Source organism: Podarcis erhardii (assembly GCF_964252035.2).
Source record: "Podarcis erhardii genome assembly, chromosome: W".
In the NCBI taxonomy this organism is placed as follows: domain Eukaryota; kingdom Metazoa; phylum Chordata; class Lepidosauria; order Squamata; family Lacertidae; genus Podarcis; species Podarcis erhardii.
The window spans coordinates 22,885,605-22,905,810 of NC_138506.1; the positions used below are offsets into that span (position 1 = coordinate 22,885,605).

At 47.2% G+C, this 20,206-nt stretch overlaps 2 protein-coding genes across 2 annotated transcripts in view; one reads left to right on the forward strand and one right to left on the reverse strand.

Moving 5' to 3' along the window:
• LOC309333228 (putative CENPB DNA-binding domain-containing protein 1) overlaps positions 1 to 20,206 on the forward strand; it is a 387,332-nt gene that overhangs the window by 151,727 nt on the left and 215,399 nt on the right. The gene's annotated exons all lie outside the window — the stretch shown is intronic.
• LOC309333175 (inositol polyphosphate 5-phosphatase OCRL-like) overlaps positions 1 to 20,206 on the reverse strand; it is a gene marked incomplete at both ends in the record, with an annotated part of 71,861 nt that overhangs the window by 3,975 nt on the left and 47,680 nt on the right. The window contains 4 exon segments of the mRNA XM_081846575.1: positions 8,453 to 8,642; positions 9,508 to 9,673; positions 10,232 to 10,342; positions 19,294 to 19,429. Coding sequence (XP_081702701.1) covers positions 8,453 to 8,642; positions 9,508 to 9,673; positions 10,232 to 10,342; positions 19,294 to 19,429 — 603 coding nt within the window.

Consider the following 20,206-nt stretch of genomic DNA (forward strand, 5'->3'; position numbering starts at 1 on the left):
CAATAACACTCTGTCCATCATGTTCCCCAGAAACTAGTATACAAAAGCATGTGGTTTATGATAATAGTGGCAATAAATAGCCCTGACCGGTAGCCACTGATAAACCTATCCTCCATGATTCTAAATGTCTACAGCTGTCCAAATTGACAGTCACCACTGTCTCCTTGATGAATCCCTAGCCGGAATTAAGATTGCCGGAAGAAATATCAACAACCTCAGATATGCAGATGACACAACCTTGATGGCAGAAAGTGAGGAGGAATTAAAGAACCTTTTATTGAGGGTGAAAGAGGAGAGCACAAAATATGGTCTGAAACTCAATATCAAAAAAACGAAGATCATGGCCACTGGTCCCATCACCTCCTGGCAAATAGAAGGGAAAGAAATGGAGGCAGTGAGAGATTTTACTTTCTTGGGCTCCATGATCACTGCAGATGGTGACAGCAGCCACGAAATTAAAAGACGCCTGCTTCTTGGGAGAAAAGCAATGACAAACCTAGACAGCATCTTAAAAAGTAGAGACATCACCTTGCCAACAAAGGTCCGTATAGTAAAAGCTATGGTTTTCCCAGCAGTGATGTATGGAAGTGAAAGCTGGACCATAAAGAAGGCTGACCACCGAAGAATTGATGCTTTTGAATTATGGTGCTAGAGGAGACTCTTGAGTCTCTTGGACTGCAAGTAGATCAAACCTCTCCATTCTTAAGGAAATCAGCCCTGAGTGCTCACTGGAAGGACAGATCCTGAAGCTGAGGCTCCAATACTTTGGCCACCTCATGAGAAGAGAAGACTCCCTGGAAAAGACCCTGATGCTGGGAAAGATGGAGAGCACAAGAAGGGGATGACAGAGGACGAGATGGTGGGACAGTGTTCTCGAAGCTACCAGCATGAGTTTGACCAAACTGTGGGAGGCAGTGGAAGACAGGAGTACCTTGTGTGCACTGGTCCATGGGGTCATGAAGAGTCGGACACGACTAAACGACTAAACAACAACAACTGTCTCCTTGTGGCTATGATAATACACCCAAGTATATCTGATTTTGAGAGGAGTGACATTTCCCTGAGCCACCCCAAAGCAGCCACTACTGCTTCCCAAATGCCAGTGCTCAGGTGGTAAGGGTAAGCCAGAGTGGCATAGCCTGTGCAGCAGTTGCTGAGCACAGAGACAAGGAGAAAACTGGGTCTTGGGGCCAGAGGGGGCTGGCGCCTGCATCATGAGACTGGGCTTTCTGCCTCCCATGCTGCCAATCGCAAGCAGACCTAGACTCAAGCAGAGCAAAATCAGTTACAAGTAGTGATGGCAAATTCTGGTTTCGTCTCCGTTCTCCTCTTCCGAGTTCTACAAGGGCCACGTTGAGACTAGGGAAGAGAAAAAAGCAGAGAGCTAGAGCCTGTTGAATGGTTTCTTTAAATGTAAAGGTTAATCATTGTTCCACTCGATGTGTATGTCTTTAAGGGGCCAGAGAAAGGGCCAGAGCATAATAACGAGACCCAGCTTTACAGCTGTGAAACATAGCAGGTGCTGCTGAGTTGTACTGATTAAGGTGTGTCAGCAATTGGGTGTAGTATATAAGGAGCAGCACCTAGCTCTCCCATTACCCTGGGGGATGGGTTGGTGGTTGGGTCATGTTTGTTTGTTGATGTATTTAGTGTAAATGGAGTTTTTGTTTTTCTTATTAAAACCTTGTTTAAGTTATTTTTGAGTCCCTTTTTAATGCATGGTCTCCCCAGCAAGCTCTCTGCAGTGCTACCATACTGCAAATAGGCAACATCTTTGGTTATGGGCCCAGCTGCTGAGTGGATGACTGCATATTTTTGGACTCTGAGAAAGGTTTGAAAACTCCTTCTCCTGTTAGTGTAGTTCTGTGGGTCTGGAAGAGCTCCAGAATGGTTGATCGGGTTCCAGAAGCTGAGAAGGCTCTGGTCTTTGCACAGCTAACAGATGAGAACTATAGTTTATGGTCTTTTCGGGTGGAGGCGCTTTTGACCTCTAGAGAAGTATGGACCTATGTAACTGATGACCCTCCTGACCCTGTAACAAATGCTTGGTCGAAAGGAGATGCGAAAGCCAGGGTGATAATTAATTTGGCAGTCAGCGACCAGCAAGTAGTCTATATAAGGAATAAGAAAACTGCCAAAGAAATGTGGGACAGTCTTGCAGCAGTGCATGTTAGAAAAGAGTCAGTGTCTGCATTGACATTTTTCAAGCAGTTGTACCAGACTAAGTTGCAGCCTGGTGGTGATTTGGCAGCACACTTGAGACGTCTGGAGGCAATATGCGGCGAATTAATTCGAAGGGACATGGACATACCTGATATTCAGTATGTTTTTATCATTCTTTGTTCCCTTAACGAGGACTTTGATGGTATAGCTAGCCAGATATCTGCCGTTCCACCAGCACAATTAACTGTGGAAGGGGTAACGGCAAGATTAATGGGCGAGTTGGATAGAAGGGAGGCTTGTGCCATAAGCACTCCTATTTCCAGAAAGAATGAGGAACGCCATATGCAAACTTGTGGTGATACAACTGCATTTAAAGCTGCCAAGCGTTGTTGGTTCTGCAATAAGCAAGGACATTTTGCAAAGGACTGCAGATCCAAAAGAAAGCAAAGTACTCTTAAGCCTGTTTCTGTTCATCAGTCACGGTTGTCAGCCCAGCAGTCGACATCGTACTGTAAAGACAGAAACGAGCCGCGAGCTTTTCATGCTCGGACTACAGATCCTAAAAGAATTAAAGGTGCCAAGTGGACGTCTTTTATTGTGGACTCAGGAGCATCTCAGCATATTTGCAACGATCGAAGCTTGTTTATTTCTTTCGAAGAGGAAATTGGTAATGTACATTTCGCCCATTCACAAGTCTTGCAGTCACTTGGCAGGGGTACTGTTAAACTTGACTCTTTAAACATTACAATAGCAAACTGCATATACTGCCCATCAGTGGACAATTTATTATCAGTAAGGTGTTTTGCTCATCAAGGCATAAGTGTGCGTTTCTTAAATTCAATGTGTGAGTTTTTTGAGGGGAACAAACGTCTATTGTATGCCCGGGACTCTGATGGTTTATATAGACTGTATTTTCGCACCTACTCCCAATTGCCTATAAACTGCAGAGCAGCACAGTCAAGCCAGGGGTTGAGGAATGTAAGACCTCATTCCGGGTGTGTCCACGAGGCGCACAGAATTCTAGGACACCTGAATTTTGCTGATGTAATTAAGACAAAGAATATTGTTAATGGCCTCAACTTAAAACCATGTAAATTCTTTATGCAATGTCTATCTTGTTGCAAGAATAAGATTAAGGTTGCACGCAAGGGTAGGTGCTCAGATAGGAAAGTAACTGAGCCATTTGAGCATAGACGCCGCTGAAGGTTTGGTATGCAAATTAAATAAATCCCTCTATGGCCTGCACCAAAGTGGAAGGAATTGGCACCAAACTTTAGCAAAAGAATTGCTGGATATTGGTTTTTCACAAGGAAAGGCAGACAACTGTGTGTTTATAAAGGAAAGGGCAAACTCTGTAACAAAGATATGTGTGTATGTAGATGATGTGTTAATTTCTACAAAAACTAAACAGGAATATGAAGAGGTAGTTTCACAGTTACAGAAGAAATTTGATGTGGTGGAATTAGGCATAGCTAAAAATTACTTATCCATGCAAATTGAGAAAGGCGAAAATGGATCTTTTCTGGTTCATCAAACTGCAAAAATTGATGACCTTGTTGAAATGCTACGTTTCAAATCAAATCAAATTTTATTAAACGGTCACAGACCAGATTGGTTCGTACAGCTAGTCAGCGAAACATAACACCGGAAAAAACAAAGGACAATTTCAATACAGATTAGGCCATAACAACAATTTAAGATTGGACAGCATGAATAAGATTAAGTATTTGCCTTCGCCTGCATGTTGACATTGGAAAGCTCTTGTTTTCTGCGCCTGATGGCGGCTGCACAGAATTTAGCAACATTGATCGTAATTACAGGAACCTTATCTTCTACCAAGGCTCTCATACATTGAAGTTCTGATTCATTTTTAAGCTTTTGTAGAACTGGGGCAATAAAGGTCAGGCGTAGATCCTTGTAATAGCTACAGTGCAGCAATACATGCAAACTTGTTTCCACTTCCGATGAACCACATGGGCAAACACGTGACTCATATGGTTTGCCCTCATATCTGCCTAACAGCAGGGCAGAGGGCAGAACGTTTAATCTGGCCAGGGTAAAGGAATGTCTGTACTTAGGTATTTGTAAATCAGCCAGATAGTTTGCGGGTGAGAACCCTCTCCCAAAGTCTCTAATTGTGGCGTGTTTATCCATTTTGCCCATATGACATTGCAGCTCTATGTCCCTAATGCGCTGGAGCACTTGACTTTTGGCTCTCTCATATCCTGCCGCTATCAAGGTCTGCGGGGAGAATCCCAAGCTTCTTATCTTTTCAAACAGGGAAGCTTTCCAGGTAGAATGAAAGGTGTCTAAGAGTGTTAAGGGCGCCAAACCGGCCGGGAAAAAAATAAGTTTTAACCAGTAGTGTATCTTTAGAATCCACAAACGCGCGTTAACGGGTAGTTGTCCAACTTCTAAGCGGACAGCTATATTAGATACACAGGGAGGGATCCCCAATAAACACCGATAGAATTTTGCTTGAAATGCCTCCATAGGCGCAAAATTTTTAAAACTGCAAACCTGGGATCCATAAGTGAGTTGTGGGAGTATTTTTGCAGCAAAAACCTGGGAGGCCGCTGGAACGTATTTTCCCCCTTTCCCGGGAAAGAATCTTGTAAGGGCTTTGTTGGCCCTTCCTGCGTTGGCAATGGCGTTTTTCATCTGTTGGTGCCACGAGACCCTTTCCTGAAAAGTTATTCCCAGGTATTTGAAAGTTGCTACCTGGTCAATAGGTTGACCATTAATTCTCCATTTGTGTTTCCTTCTTTTTTTTGAAAACACCATAATTTTAGATTTGCTGTAATTTATTAATAGTTGTTCCGCTTGACAATAATCAGCAAGTGATCTCAAAAGCTTCCTCAAGCCAACGCAGGAAAAGGAGAGTAGGACTGCGTCGTCCGCATACAGAAGCACCGGGAGGGGCATACCTACCAGTTTGGGAGGGTGGGCATTTTCTTTCGCCATGTTTACTGCTAGAGAGTTAATATAAAAATTAAATAGCATTGGCGCGAGGACACATCCTTGTTTAACCCCATAGTGTGTTTGAATTTCTTTAGTTAGATGGCCTGACCGATCGCATCTTACCCTCACCCTGGTGTTTTCGTATAGACCACGGATAAGGCGTAATAAGCGTTTATCTATGTTTGTAGCGCCAAGCTTTTCCCAGAGTCTATCCCTTGGTATTAGATCAAAGGCCGATTTGAAATCCACAAAAGCTGCATATAAAGACCCCCCTTTTCTAGAGTATTTGTCTGCCAGGTGTTGAAGGATAAGGGCCTGGTCTATAGTTGAACGCTTTGCTCTAAAACCAGCTTGAGCTTCTGATAGAATATGCTCTCTTTCCATCCACTCCACTAATTTGTCACATAAATGAGCAGCGTATAGTTTGCTGATAATACTTAATAGACTGATTGGTCTATAGTTAGCTGGCTCAGATCTGTTTCCTTTCTTGAATATTGGAATGATGATGGCTAAACCCCAGTCCTCAGGGATAATAGCTGTTTGATTTATACTAGTGAATAAGGCGGCTAGCACAGGGGCCCACCATTCAACATTTGCCTTAAGAATTTCTGGTGGGATATTGTCAGCACCCGGGGCTTTCCCTGATTTAAGAGATTGAATAAGGCCAGTAATTTCTTCTGTGGTTACAGGGGGCCATTCCTTGCCAAATTCACTTGAAGCGGGAAGCAGAGCTGGGACCAGTTGATTTGATGAATATAATGAGAGGAAAAAGGCCTCCCATGCTCCAGCAGGTATAGAGTATTCGATTTCGATCGGGGAGTCTCTCCAGCTTTTTGCGATTGTTTTCCAGAACGTGGCAGAATCTTTCCTTCGGGAGGCCTCCACTAGGCACTGCCATTCCTCCCTTTGTGCCTGGAGCTTTTTCTTGTTAATCAAAGCTTTATAACTGCGTTTTAACTCAAACCAGTCTAATGGAAGCGAAGGTAGGTTCGCTGCTCTATAGTTCCTGTACTTATCCAGCAGGAGGCGTTTCATAGCCATGCATTCTTGGTCAAACCAGGGTTTGGATTTATTAGAGTGTAGAGATTGCCGTGGCATTTTTTTGTTAGTCAGATAAGGTTGTAGGGACGAAATCAGTTCCCGGAACATGTCTAATCTAGCCTCAGGAGTTGGGGAATTAACGAGGTTCTCCTTTCTAGCAAGAAAAGTATCTGAGTGAAGTCTTTCCGATATTTCATCACTCCGATATTTCATCTACGTTTAGAAAATGCAAATGGGAAGGAAACGCCCATGGTGTGTGGTTTCACCTTTACAGGTGAAGATAAGCCATTCCCTAACAAAACTTTGTATCGTTCTGCTATAGGCAAGCTAAATTTCATTCAAAGAATCTCAAGACCAGATATAACTTATGCTTTTCACTTTCTGGCAAAATTTGTGGAAAAGCCCACTACGCAATGTTTCTCTGCTCTTAAGAGAGTGGTAATGTACCTTAAACATACCAAACATTATAGGTTGCAGTTTACATCCAGTATTGACAAAGGTTTTGAAATTTTCTGCGATGCATCTCATGCAGTGGAACAAAATAATTGCAGGGGTGTGTCTGGTATGGTGTTTTGTTATAACGGTTGTCCATTTGAATGGAAGTCCCAGACACAAACCATTATTTGTCTCTCCACAACAGAGAGTGAATTATGTGCATGCATTCAGGCCACTCGTGATGTGGAATGGTATCTGCAAGTATTTGCAGACCTACAGATTCAAGTAACACTACCAGTAAAAGTTTACCTTGATTCCCAGAGTGGACTCGCTATCCTGTGTTCAGAGACCAATACGCAGCGCACTAGAGTCTTGAGATTACGTTTGCAGTTTGTAAAGAAACTAATTGCTGATAAAATGATTGTATTTCAATACGTTCCAGGTGACAATCAAATTGCGGACATTTTTACAAAAGCACTTCCAAAGGTTACACATGAAAGACATGTACAAAATATGCTTTATGTTTTCGTTTCACAATGATGAACCGCAGGGGAAATGTTGAATGGTTTCTTTAAATGTAAAGGTTCATCATTGTTCCACCCGATGTGTATGTCTTTAAGGGGCCAGAGCAAGGGCCAGAGCATAATAACGAGACCCAGCTTTACAGCTGTGAAACACAGCAGGTGCTGCTGAGTTGTACTGATTAAGGTGTGTCAGCATTTGGGTGTAGTATATAAGGAGCAGCACCTAGCTCTCCCATTACCCTGGGGGATGGGTTGGTGGTTGGGTCATGTTTGTTTGTTGATGTATTTAGTGTAAATGGAGTTTTTGTTTTTCTTATTAAAACCTTGTTTAAGTTATTTTTGAGTCCCTTTTTAATGCATGGTCTCCCCAGCAAGCTCTCTGCAGCGCTACCATACTGCAAAAACTCAACAGAGCCACCACGTGGACTGGATTTGAGTAAGAAAGCAGGCAGGTGTGGGTTGCCTGAGAGGAAAGTGAGGTTGGTGGGGTAGTGCCTGGTTTCCCCTAAGGGACCAGCTGCCACTGCATGGAGCACCTGCTGATCGTTGACAAGGGCAACTCCATTTACGTGCCTTCGAGGCACATGCACACTGCCGCAAAGCTGGAAGGGGCACTTGAAGGGGCAAAAATGTCCCCCCCAAGAGCACAAAAGCGGCAAAGTGGCATGGAAACAGCATCTCGACTCCCTCCCAGGAGCTTTTGCATCGACCTTTGAGGCCTGTGGAGAGTTGGAGCAAGGAGTTTTGCAGGGAGTCTGGCAAGTGCTGCTGGTTTTCAAAAGGCCTTTCAAAAGGGTTTCCGGAAGTTTAGAGGGTTTTTGCAGGCTTTTCCAATGCTGTCCCCAATATACGCAATTTCATTTAAACGCACGGTACCTCGGAACTCAACCCCCGTGTAAACGGGGCGTTGCCTGTACCTGATTTGAGCCCACTACAAGAACATCTAGAGGATATCAAACCAACTGTTACCTTTTCTAGGAAGCTGTCTTCTCCCTGAGATCAGAGGAGGAAGGCAAGAGCAAAAGACAACCAAGGGTGTTAATGGCACAGGCCCTGAGAAGAGAAAGAAACAGCCCGTTGGCTGAACAGTATCTGGGCAGATGGCAGGGAAATGCACACGGTTCAGTGGCCCTGCGAAAGGGCAGGTGGGAGGACCAGAACCTGGGATGACTCAGTCAAGGCAAACAAAGGGCATGAACAGCACACAGGAAGTGGATGCACAGCTACAGAAGCTGAAGCTGAATGCAGCGGAGGACCCCCAGCCCCCACATTTCTGAGTGGAAGAGCAGCTGTTTTTCAAGCAGGCAAGCAGAGTGGGAAGGGTAGACATCCAGCACAAGGCTTCCAAGGAGGTCCCGTAGCAGCTTGGTAGGTAGCTCCCACTGATGGTGAGGAAATAGTCCTTGCCATGGTCAAGGTGAAGGACAAAGATAGCCTCAATCTTATCTTCTCTTGAATTGAGAAGCGTCACAGAGTCCTTGCTGACATACACATCCAGGGAAATGTCCACCGTCTCATCTAAAATGGGAGGAAGTCAGGTAGATACACTCTGGCATAGCCAAGTTTGTTTGTTTGTAAATTAAAAGTTAAGATAGTGAATAATTTAACAGAAGGACACAATATGAGCATGCTGGATCAGGCCAATGGCCCATCTAGTACAGTGTCCTGTTCTCACAGGTGTATGTGGGAAACCTTAACTTCAAGAATTAGGAAAAGAAGCTACTCAATTCCCACCCCCACCCCACTTTCCTCTCTATTCCTCCAAAGCAGCAGCTGCACAGAAGATGGTTACAGGATACTGGGGGGGGGGGGGTGTAAGAGAAAGTGATCCTAACAAAAGAATATAAAAAGGGAAAACATTTATTTGTCTCCTAAAGAATTTTTGCACCCCCAATGTAACTTTCTTTTTTAGTCTACATTTCATTGAGTTTTTAAAAGTTTGGCTAGTTCTATATGTTCCTCAATATATTTTTGTTCCTCCACAACGTAAAAATACGCATTTTTTTATTAAAAAAAAAGTAATTTTTTGACGGACTGCTCTCACTGGTTCCCTGCGATGCCAAAAGGTTTTTTGGGACCCTTCAGCATTTTGGGGCTTCAATTCATTTTTGTGTGTGTGTGTGTTTGTTTAAAGCTGGTCACACACACTTTTACACTTTGGGCTCACCTGCTTTGATGTGTGGCTCTTGGAGGCTTGAGCATGGGGCAATGTAGCCCAAAATGTTAAGCCTCCCCTGCTCTACAAAACTCCCAAGGTTTGATGGAGGAGGGTTGGGAAGAGGAGGAGAAAAGGGGGGATGAAAAGGAAACAAAGGCCTTCCATAGATGACCCTTGGGGTCCCTTTCCAACTCTACAGTTCTCTGATTCCAGAGAGAGACGCGCTGGGCTCCAAGTATCCCTCGCAGGGCTCAGTGCGAAGCCATGGCTTACAATACTGGCTGTCACTGAGCTTGGGGATAAAGGAGAAATGGAGGGTGACCTGCCCGTTGTTTGTGATCTGGAACTTCTCCTTCTGCAGCTGCCGGAACTTCACATTCTCAAACGGAAACTGCAGAGCAAAGGGGGGGGGGAGAGAGAGAGTGCTTGCCTTCAGATGGCAAGGAAACGTGCTCCAGGGGGAAGTTTGTCCTTGGTCCCGGGCTCTCATTTAGAGGACTGCACATGCAACATGTCTAAACGCCACCACACAGTGGCCACGTTTGTTCTTGAGTGTCTATGTGGGGCTCTCCAGATATTGCTGCACTTGCAACTTCCCATTGCCACTGGCCATGTTGGCTGGGGATGATGGGAGTTGTAGTCCAACATCTGGAGGGCACCACGCTGGCTACCCCTGGAGTATTTGCCTGTGAGGAAGAGGAAGAGGCTGCAGCTCAGTGGAAGGGCATCTGTCTTGCATGCAAAGGTCCCAGGTTCTATCCCCAGCATCTCCAGATAGGGCTGGGAGAGATCCCCCGGAAATCCTGGGGAACCACTCGGAGACAGTATAAACAAGACTGAGCTAGATGGGCCAAGGGCCTGACATGATATAAAGCAGGCTTCTCCCCCCCCCTGTCTTTTTGCAGCAAATCCTCTTTAAGGGGCTGGAGAGGATCCTATTCGTCTTTACCTCCCTCCTGCTGAGCTCCAGTGAGGGAAGGAATTTGTTCTCCATTCTGTCCATCAACTGAACAATATCCTCAAACACTTTCCGGTACCGTCGGTCATCCACAACCTTCTCCTATGGGGGGGGGGACAGAGCACATTTGTTGGGGCTATGGACTAAAAGGGGGGCATGTGTTAAGAGAAGAAATGCCTGATGCACCCCCCCCCTGTTCCCAGCCCTGAAAGAGGCAAGTACTGGAGGGGCCACTAGGGGAGCATCAGAAGATGGCTGACAATAACATCTCTCCGACCCACACGAGGTAATTTGGAGGCTGTGATGGGAGTAAATAGCCTACCTACCCCCCCAGGATTGTGGGGTGGGACTGCCCTTGCCTGCTGTGCCCTATACCACCCCCAAATTTGTGGGGATGGGGGCACTAGGCACAATGCCCTCCTGTGGGATTTCGGCGCTCCTGGACGCCATCTCTGATCCGCGCCACTAGCTGCAAGAACTTCAAAAGAAACAATTTGGATGAAGCGAATGCACATATTTCAAGGAAGAAGGGGGAGTAAAGACTGCTAACAGAAGAGATCTCTGATAAAACAAGAAGAGTCGAAGGAGCAAGTATAAATCATGAGAAGATACGCCAAGACTTGGTATGTCAAAGGGACTGATGGGGGAGGGGGGAAAAAACTTCCTTTCTTTCTTTTATGTGATTAAACAAGAAACCCCCCCCCCCCACAAGTCAGAAATGTCGTTTTAAGGACTTAAGCTGTGGATTTAAGGCTGTGTGGAGATAAACTTTCAAACCAAAGCATGTTTTGAGAAGAGCGTGGAATGTATAAGGGCTTTGGAATGACGCAGTTAAAAGTGCCGTCGCCATATTGGGAAGTTCTGTCGGAGGACTTAAGTCTGGGAGGAGAAATAGAGAAATAGAGCTGTTTTTATATTGTGGGTGAAACGCCTCAGAGGGACTTAAGAACGACAGTTCTGTAATTAAAGATGGAAAAAGTGATGTTATCTATGAAGGCGATGATATATGGAAACCATCTCGATTTGAGGATTGGAAGAACGGAAAAATTCACACAGGATTATTATTGGTGTTTATCGGCTTAAGGAGACTATCAGAAGAGATCATAAAGAAAAAAGAGAAAATATATGAACAAGAGGTGATGTGGAAACAGCAAGATAAGATTGGATAGAATTATGAACTTTGTTTGGACTGATTTGGACATTAATGCAGTAGCAAGAAGATGATCAGAATCCCCCTTCGGATCTTGAAATATGGGTCCCCTCAACAAAATTTAAAATTCAGCTTTGTAATTTGGAATTTATGTGATGTGATGTGATTTGATTTGATTTGATTGGCCGGTTAATAAAAATTATTTTAAAAAAAGAAAGAAAGAGGCAAGTACTGTAACTCTGGGAGCTTCCCCAGGGATGGCAGCGGTTGCGTGGCAAGTCCCCTCCCCCCAAGTGAAATGAAGACACTGGACACATTTTTTAAGGTTAATGGGCGTAAAAGGCCACAACTTTATTGATTACAGGAATTGGAAGGCATTGGCCTTAGGCATTGGCTCCTATCGACTACCCGGCATGGGGACCGGGAAGGGTTATCCACCAGCCGTGGGAGTCCTGTTGAAGTACGCCAACTAGGATCCCATGGGTGTCACCGCTCGGGGGCGTGCCGGAGGCCCTCACCTCCCTAGGTTTCGGACAGGGCAACGCCCTCCGGAGTCCTCTACCAGACTACCCTTTTCCTTGGGGGAAGGTGATGGTGCTTCCTTCCCCCCTTCATTTGCATAACAATTACCCCTGCCAATGCCTAACCGCCAATCGAGCAAAGCTCGCCGCCAATACCTTCAAACCTGTAACCAACTCCTAATCCCGGCCATGATGTCCCCCAACCAAATGTCATTTCCAGCATCTGACAGATGCATGCCATCAACTTTGTAGAGGGCCTCGTTGCTGTAATTGATGGTGGGGTGGCTAATGACACACCCACCCAGAGCCGCCACTCTACGCGCCACAGCCCGCTCCAACACTTTTCTTGCTCTATTGATTGCAACCGGGCTCAAGCTATCCCTCCATGTCCTCCTCTCAAGCAACGAGGACCACAAGATAGTGATGTTTGGATAAACCGCCATCAGATCAGCAACGTCATCGAAAATGTTCCATCTCAAGTCTATAGCTTTGTGGTATGCTAGGTCATTCTCCCCCAACTGGATAACCAAGGCATCAGGTGGGCCCTCAGAAGCAGCTCTCGCCATCACGGCTGGCTTGAATTTGTTCCAGCGCATCCCTCTTCGCGTAATCCAAGCCACCTCAACATTTGAAGGTAAGTTCAAGTTTTGCCCCAAACCAGTGCTCATGGCTCGATTCTTAGCCCAATGCACAATGCTGTGGCCCACCAACCAGATGCGCACCCTCATGTATTCTGGAAGGAAAATGAACAGAAAAACCCAGGTCAGGAACCAGGCAGCTAGTCATAGATTCTTTCTACCATATGCTTTATACGCATTAGATTTCCACCGCCCCAAGTCCTTTATCCTCTCAGTTGAGAACCCAAGGTGTACCGCAGTGGTAGCGGCTCCAATCCGAAAGGAGTGAGCCGCAAATTCTGCCGCAGGCAGCCCAAATGCTGCCAATGCCATGCGCATCACGCAAGTAAACTGGTGCCTGGCCAAGAGCGATCCATCCGCGTGAATCAAGAAAGGGCCGGGTCTGTTGGGTCTTAAATAGAGGAAACGCCTAGTATCCCTAACCGGGCAAGGTCCACTCCCTTGTGCCGCTGGTAAGCGAAGGAGGGCCCCCTTACCCTGCTGGTCCGTCTTAGAGCTCCGTACTTGCACCATCAGGTCAGTACTGGACAGGGTCAGGTCACTTAGGAGGATGCCCCTTTGGCTGTGGGCCGCCCCCCCTTCACATACAACCTCCCCTATACGGAGGGCACCAAAGAACGCCATGGAATAAGCAGCTGAGAATAGGCGAGCTTCATATTTTGACCAGCATATTGTTCTTAATTTCTTATGGATCTGGGTCAGAATGTCAAAGGTTATGGGCCTCCTCTTGTCAGTGCTAGGGGGCTAGAGCCTGCACCAACCCTCTAAGGCCTTAGGCACTACAAATTCAGCGCACGGATCTGTGGCAAACAAGGCTTTACAAAAGTATGAAATCCCTGCGGACTGGATGTTAAGAGTCTTTGGTGCCCTGCCCAGCTCCTTCAGGTGGGCTAAGTAGCGGAGGACCTCCCTCGTTGAAGGAACTGAATCCTGCCTCGCATTGGGTATACTGTTGCGAAACTTTAGGAAGTTGGCCCACGCTTTCTTATAAGATCTCATTGTGAAAGGGGCAGCTGCACCCAATACTCCCTTCATCACTTCTCGCTCCCGAGGCTCCAGAGATGCTCCGGGAAAGGCAGCGGTGACTGTTGTGCATCCGGCGCTAATGAGCGAAAACGCTCCATCTGAAAACGAGACAGAGCATCCGCGATGTCATTATTAACGCCAGGCATGAATTTGGCTGAAATATATATATTCTGCTCAAGGCACAAAGGACAAAGGACCGTAACAGGTTTCCCACTCTGGTGGAATGCGCAGACTGTCTAGAAAGAACCACTACTACTGACTGATTGTCTGTATTGAAACAAACCCTATGATTGCGAAAGTCAGCCACCCATAAATGTACTGCCACTACAATAGGAAAAAATTCTAAAAATGTAAGGTCTCGAGTAATGGGCTTGCCCTGCCAGTCTGCAGGCCACCTTTGAGCGTACCACTGTCCCCTGAAATAAACACCAAATCCCAGAGAACCCACCGCGTCGGATTGCACTTGCAAGTCAGCCTTGAGAGCCATGGTATCTTGCCATAAGGATATGCCGTTATACCTATCGAGGAATTGAAGCCAGACTCCCAGATCAGACTTAACTTCTTTGGAGAGGCGTACCCTATGCTGGGGCGCCCTAAGGCCCACTGACAATCTGGCCAGGCGGCCACAAAAGGGCCGGCCTGGTGCCACCACCCTACAAGCAAAAATTTAAGTGACCTAACAGAGATTGAATTTGTCTAAGGGTAACCTTCTTTAGGGGCAGGAGCTGCTGTATCAATGCCTTAAGGGCGACCAGTTTTTCCAGGGGGAGCCTAGAAGTTTGGGCCACGGTGTCTAACTCAATGCCCAAATAGACCAGAGATGTGGCTGGGCCCTCCGTTTTTTTCAGCTGCCAGTGGTACTCCGAGGTCCCCTGCTAGAGTTGTGAATGCCTCCAAGAGGGCAGAGCATCGCTGTCTATTATCTGCGACCAGAATAAAGTCGTCCAGGTAATACGACCCGCCCAGCGACCCTGTCCTGAAGCACAGGGCCCAATCGAGAAACGTACTAAAGGACTCTAATGCTGAGCATGTGACAGAGCAGCCCATAGGCATTGCTTTGTCAATGAAATACGCCCCCTCAAATCGAAACCCCAACCAACGGAAATCTGATGGATGCACCGGCAGGAGGCGGAATGCGGACTCGATGTCACATTTTGCTAGAAGTGCTCCTCGCCCAAATCTGTGAATCATTTTAACTGCCTGGTCAAAAGAGGCGTATTTCACCGTACACAGTTCCTGAGGTATCGCATCATTGACAGAGCCTCCCCTTGGGTAAGAGAGGTTGTGGATCATGCGAAACTCCCCCGGAGCCTTTATCGGTACAATGCCCAGCGGGGATAAGTGAAGCCCCTCTGGGGGGGGGCTCGGAAAAGGGACCTGCAACCCTACCTGCCGTGATTTCCTTCTGTATCTTTTCCTTAACTATCCCAGGCCTTTCCCATACAGACCTCTGATTTTGGGGATCCCCAGTGTTGGGAGGAAATGCCACGGGGATTCTGAACCCCATGGAGAATCCTTCCCAAAGGTATTTTGCGGCTTTTCTATCGGGGTATTGATCTAGGAGGGTTTTGAGGGGCTGGAGGCGGATGGGGGAGAAGGTGAGACCAAGATACAAGTTACTGGTGGTTACTGGGTCCTTGGTGAGAGGATCCGGGGGCACCTCTAGCATTGTTGTTGAAGTACCCCCTGCCCCCCGAAAGGGCTGTTGCTTATTCTTAAAGCACGCAGAGGCGGGGTGATTTTCCAGGCACTGCTCACATTCGTGAAGATACTTACAGGAAGGATACGAACACACACCCCTGTTGTACTCCCAGCACTGGCGGCGCCGTTTTGCCTCTGTCTTACCCGACTTGGCCGATTCCTGGTTCTTCTTTTCGATGTAAGGGCCAACGTCCTCGCCCCAGTAATTAGGGTCCCTTAGGTCCCACCGGGTGGAGGGCAGGAGAGAAGCGTTTCTACGAAAATTCTCATCATAGGTTAATGCCACGGTCTCACTCGCCAGCGTGTGAGCCCGCCTCACGTGAGCCAAATAAGCAACCAGATCCATCGAACGTTTGGGGTAAGCTGCGCAAATTACTCCCATGAAGACCTGGTACCCATCCAACCAGTTCTCAAAGGTGCACTCAGCCCTAGGCGTCCTATACCTCCGCTTACCGAAAGAGCGCTTCTTTTCCCCTTTCCCAGTTAACTTGGTAGGAGGGAGAAGGGTAAACATATCTACAAAGTCGCCATTAAGGATCTTATTCCTCTTCCTCTGGGACAAATGGTTCCCTAATATAAAATCAGTAGACTGATTGGTGGAAATCTTTACATCTTCTACCAACGCCCCATCCTTCCATTCCAATGTTCCATTGAACGTCTTACAGTGCGAATTAGCTCTTCTTTCATGCGCCCAAAGTGGGATCCCATGATTATCTTCCCCAAAACCCCAGTATCCATCCATAGGACCCTCGCTATCAGAATCAGAGGAAGACGTACCTGACTCATCCTCCGACTGCTTGCTTACTTTTCTTCTTAGCTGACATGTGCTTCTTCTTGGACTTTCTTTTGCCCCCTTGTACCTCACTGTTGGCTGAGTTCTCATTGGCCACTGGCTGGGCGACTTGGGGTTCCAGCTGTTCTGTATCAGAGTTGGAACCCGAGCTACCCTCCGTAGAACTGTGCTGCGGCTGCTGCTCCTGAAAAACACTGGGGAAACCTACAGCCTGTGACATGGTATTACTGCTGGCCCCCTTTGCAGGCACCTTTCCTTTACCGGCACTCTATGCGGGTGCCTTACCTTTACCGGTGCCTGAGGTGGGTTTCTTAGCAATGGCTGATTGGGCGCGAGTGTTGGGGCTTCCAACTGCCGTGGTCTCTATCTGACCGCTGACCGACGCAGCGACTGATGTGCCCTGTTGCTCCTGACTGTTAAGGGGAGTATCGGGTATAACCTCCTGTGAAGATTCCGGTGCTGGAAGTGCCAGAGCCCTCGGCCTACACTGCCTATGAAATGTTTCAAAAGCCATGAAGAATTGAGCAAAGGCTTGAGGATCACAGGGCATAGCCGGCAATTGAGCGCCTCCATTACCCGTGGAAGATCCCAGCTGATTACTGGTGGAGGAAGCCTGCTGATTACCCCCAGAAGCCATTTCGAAATAAAAAAGACACAAAGAAACCTTCTAATTATCTGCGAACCACTAGCTCAGTATTGTCCACACTGGTGGAAATGCGTACCCACTAGAAGCCGCTCAGAATGAACGACCGCCCAATAGGTATTAAAGTTAAGAGTTGTTCAGTTATCAGAGGTGAGAATTATCTCAGGTAGGATTTAGTACCAAATAATTACTGACACACTATCCTTGCAAGAAAAAGGCAACACAGAGGGCTAGCTCAGTATTATGTACCCTGAACACTAGCAAATAAGAGCCCCTGGTTGCTTTTGTATGAGCTTGGGACAACAGTCCCCGCGGACTCTTCCCCACTGTAAGCCACTTAGACAGCAGGTCTTATAACAATCCTGACCACCTTAGATGCTTACCAACTGGGTGGCCTAAAATGCTTTGGTTTATTTATTTATTTATTTATTTGTTATTTATTTATTGTTTTTGTTTTGTTTTGTTTTGTTTTGTTTTGTTTTGGTGTTTGGTGTTTGGTGTTTGTTTATTATTCTATCTATCTATCTATCTATTTTATTTTACTTTAGCAACACAGTAGTTTTAAATTATTCAGCAGCGCCACTGCTGAATAACCAGAATATAAGCTCCAGGCACTTAAATGTAATGAGATGCAACTAACTTATGAATCAGCTCCCAAACAATTATCCCTAAATGGATGCACCCAGCACTTTAACTTGAGGCAAGCTGTGCCTTAGCAGTACTAAACATATGTTGCCCAATAACCGGAATCCTCCAACTAAACAGCCTCTCTCTGAACCGTGTAAAGCAAAACAATCAAACTACAGATCAGCCGCCAGATAATTAAACCTTCAAACAATACACCCCACACTTAGATTGCGGCACTGCTGCGGTGACAGAAAAATAACCTCGGAAAAACAGCACGCCAAACAATGCTCAAGCACTTCAAGTGAATCGCAATACCGCGACCTGTAGCCCGTGGGTAAACCTTACATACTTAAAAAGGACTTAAGTTCCCAGGCTTAAAGCTCCCCTGCTATTTACCGCCCCGCTCGCAGGAGCGATGAAGCTTACAATGCTGCCCAAGATTTAGCGCTATCTAATTAGGCAACCCCCTGCGTGGGCGACGTGCACCAGGTAATGCTTCTTCGAAACAAAAATGCCCCTGAACTGAAAACCGCTAACGAAAACACGCCCTCAAACTAGATGGTTGCAGGCGCTAAAGTAAAGGAATGAGCAAATGATACAGTAAAGACAGTGTTGTCCGTTTCTAGTACCTTACTAAAGATAGCCTGCCCACAACTCGCCACGTGGCCTAAAGCAAGATGGCCGCTGGAGCTTCACTGTAAACCACAATGCAGCACGCCCTGACTGTCGGCTATAGAACCTCACCAAAAATGGCCGCTTGCGCTTTACCACGGGGCGTAAAACAAAATGGCACTCCCGTTACCCTGGCAACTGTAAATAAACCGGCGACCGAAAGTGATACTGTTAGAATTACCCTGCTCTCGCAAGATAAAGCTGCCAAGCCCCCCCTTTTTTTTAGAATGGAGGCCTCCTGGCAGAAAACGTCGCAGGGCGGGCTGCGCTGTTTACAGTCCTCCTTGCTTGCTCGGTTCCCGCCGTGCAGATTGCCTTTGGGACCAAGGAACCAGGGCAAAATAAGGCAAGGCACAGTTAAATGGTGCCTAGTGCGGGAGGGAGAAGGAAAGAACAGCCACGGAAGACCCGCTCGGTATACTTCACCCGTATTCTGGACCGCACGCTAATCCAAGGATTTCCCTCCGGGTAGCACAGCTCACCGCAAGCGAACCCAATAAGTGACCGCTGCAATACTCCCTAGTCCGGCAAGACCGCAGAGCCTGAGCGCCGCTGCACTCCCTTTCGAACCGTTCGTGCGCCCTGACCCTCTGCTACCAGCAACCACGCTAAAGCAAAGCAGTGATTTCAGCTCTGACTGAGACCAAAGTCCTGACAGTGATTTCAGTTATTGAGCGAGGTCTTGCCGAGCACGAGGGAAAGGCGAGTCCACGACGGTACCAGGCGAAAAAACTGGTCAGCTGGAATGGAGGCAAAGAGGGCTGTCCCCGGGCGCGCTGGCCTTAAATGGGCTAGGCCATGCCTCCCCAGCCCGCCGATTGGCGGGCTGGGTCGCAGACACTCCCGGGGATTCCCTCGTTCTTGCGGGGGCCTAAACCAGCCCCCGCGTGTGTGGGGGGGGCCGCAACCCCACCTCCTCTCGAGCTCGGAAGTGGCTCTGTGACTTCCAGACCCAATGGGCTGAAGCCAAATGCTCCAAGCCAAGTGCCACAGAAGCTCCACTGCATGAATGGAGCCAACTGTTAAAGTATACAGTTCAGCCCATGTGGTCTGCCATGCCTGCAGGAGCAGCGTGTACTCAGAACAGTGGAGAATGGAAGCATAGGGATTTAACAGAGCCAAAACCTGCCCACTCCTTGCACCAGAAGTCATTTGCTAAGGAGGAGCTCTGTGGAAAGGGGCCTGGTTGTTGGTCAGGGCCAGCCCAGATTCGAGGAGGTGCCACATAGCAGGCAACTAAAAACCCTGAATAGACGATAGCCCTGGCCAGGGCAGGTGTTACCCCTGTGAGGAAGAGGGAGCTGACGGGCTTGTGGTCGCTCGTTTTCAATTCCATGTGGCTTTGGTAGCTGAGCTGATTCACGCTGCCTCCCCTCAAGAGGATTGGGTCACACCATGCTGGCACACAGCACTTCCCACTGCAAGGAGGCAGGAGAGACACCAGGACTGTTGGACTGGCTGAGGCAACACACAAGGCTCACACAGTCAAACTTTGGCTCCACACACGGTCTGTGATCTTGACCATGGTCAACAGCTGGAGATGATTGTTGGGATTCGCAGGATGATGAGTAAGTCTGCAGGCTTCAACAGGCTGATGCAATACTCTGTGAAGTGCTGGGTCAGAGTGACTCAGCGGGAATGTGATTGGCTATCACCTGTTTTAAAAAGGAAAGCCTGTGCAACAGTTGTGTGGTTGTGCTGTGGTGTGGTGGTTGTGCTGTGGTGTGGTGGTGCTGTGGTGGAGAGTATTCGTTTGCCTTAAGGAGCAGGTACTCTGTATGGACTGTTTTTGTAAATACTTGTATATAGCTCACATTAAAAAGACTGCACTGAAAAAAACCTGGGACTCTGAGCGTTTCTGCTGAAAGTGCCGTGAGGAATTCGCGACAATGATGGGGCTTGGGAGTCCAACTTCTGAAGGGGCGGACCTTGCAGGTGTGCAGGTATTTTGCCTCATGGAGAGAGTTGTTAGGAAATCAAAAGCTGCCTTCTACCAGGTCAGAATGGATTTCTGACCTACCCCAGTTTTGACTCCTACATTGCAGGGGGTTGGACTAGATGACCCTCGTGATCCCTTCCAACCCCACAATTAATTAATTAAGTCTACTCTGGCTGGCAGCAGCTCTCTGTGGCCCAATCCTTTTTCAGGTGGAGGTGCCATAGAGTTTCAACTTGAGACTCTGCATACAAAGCAT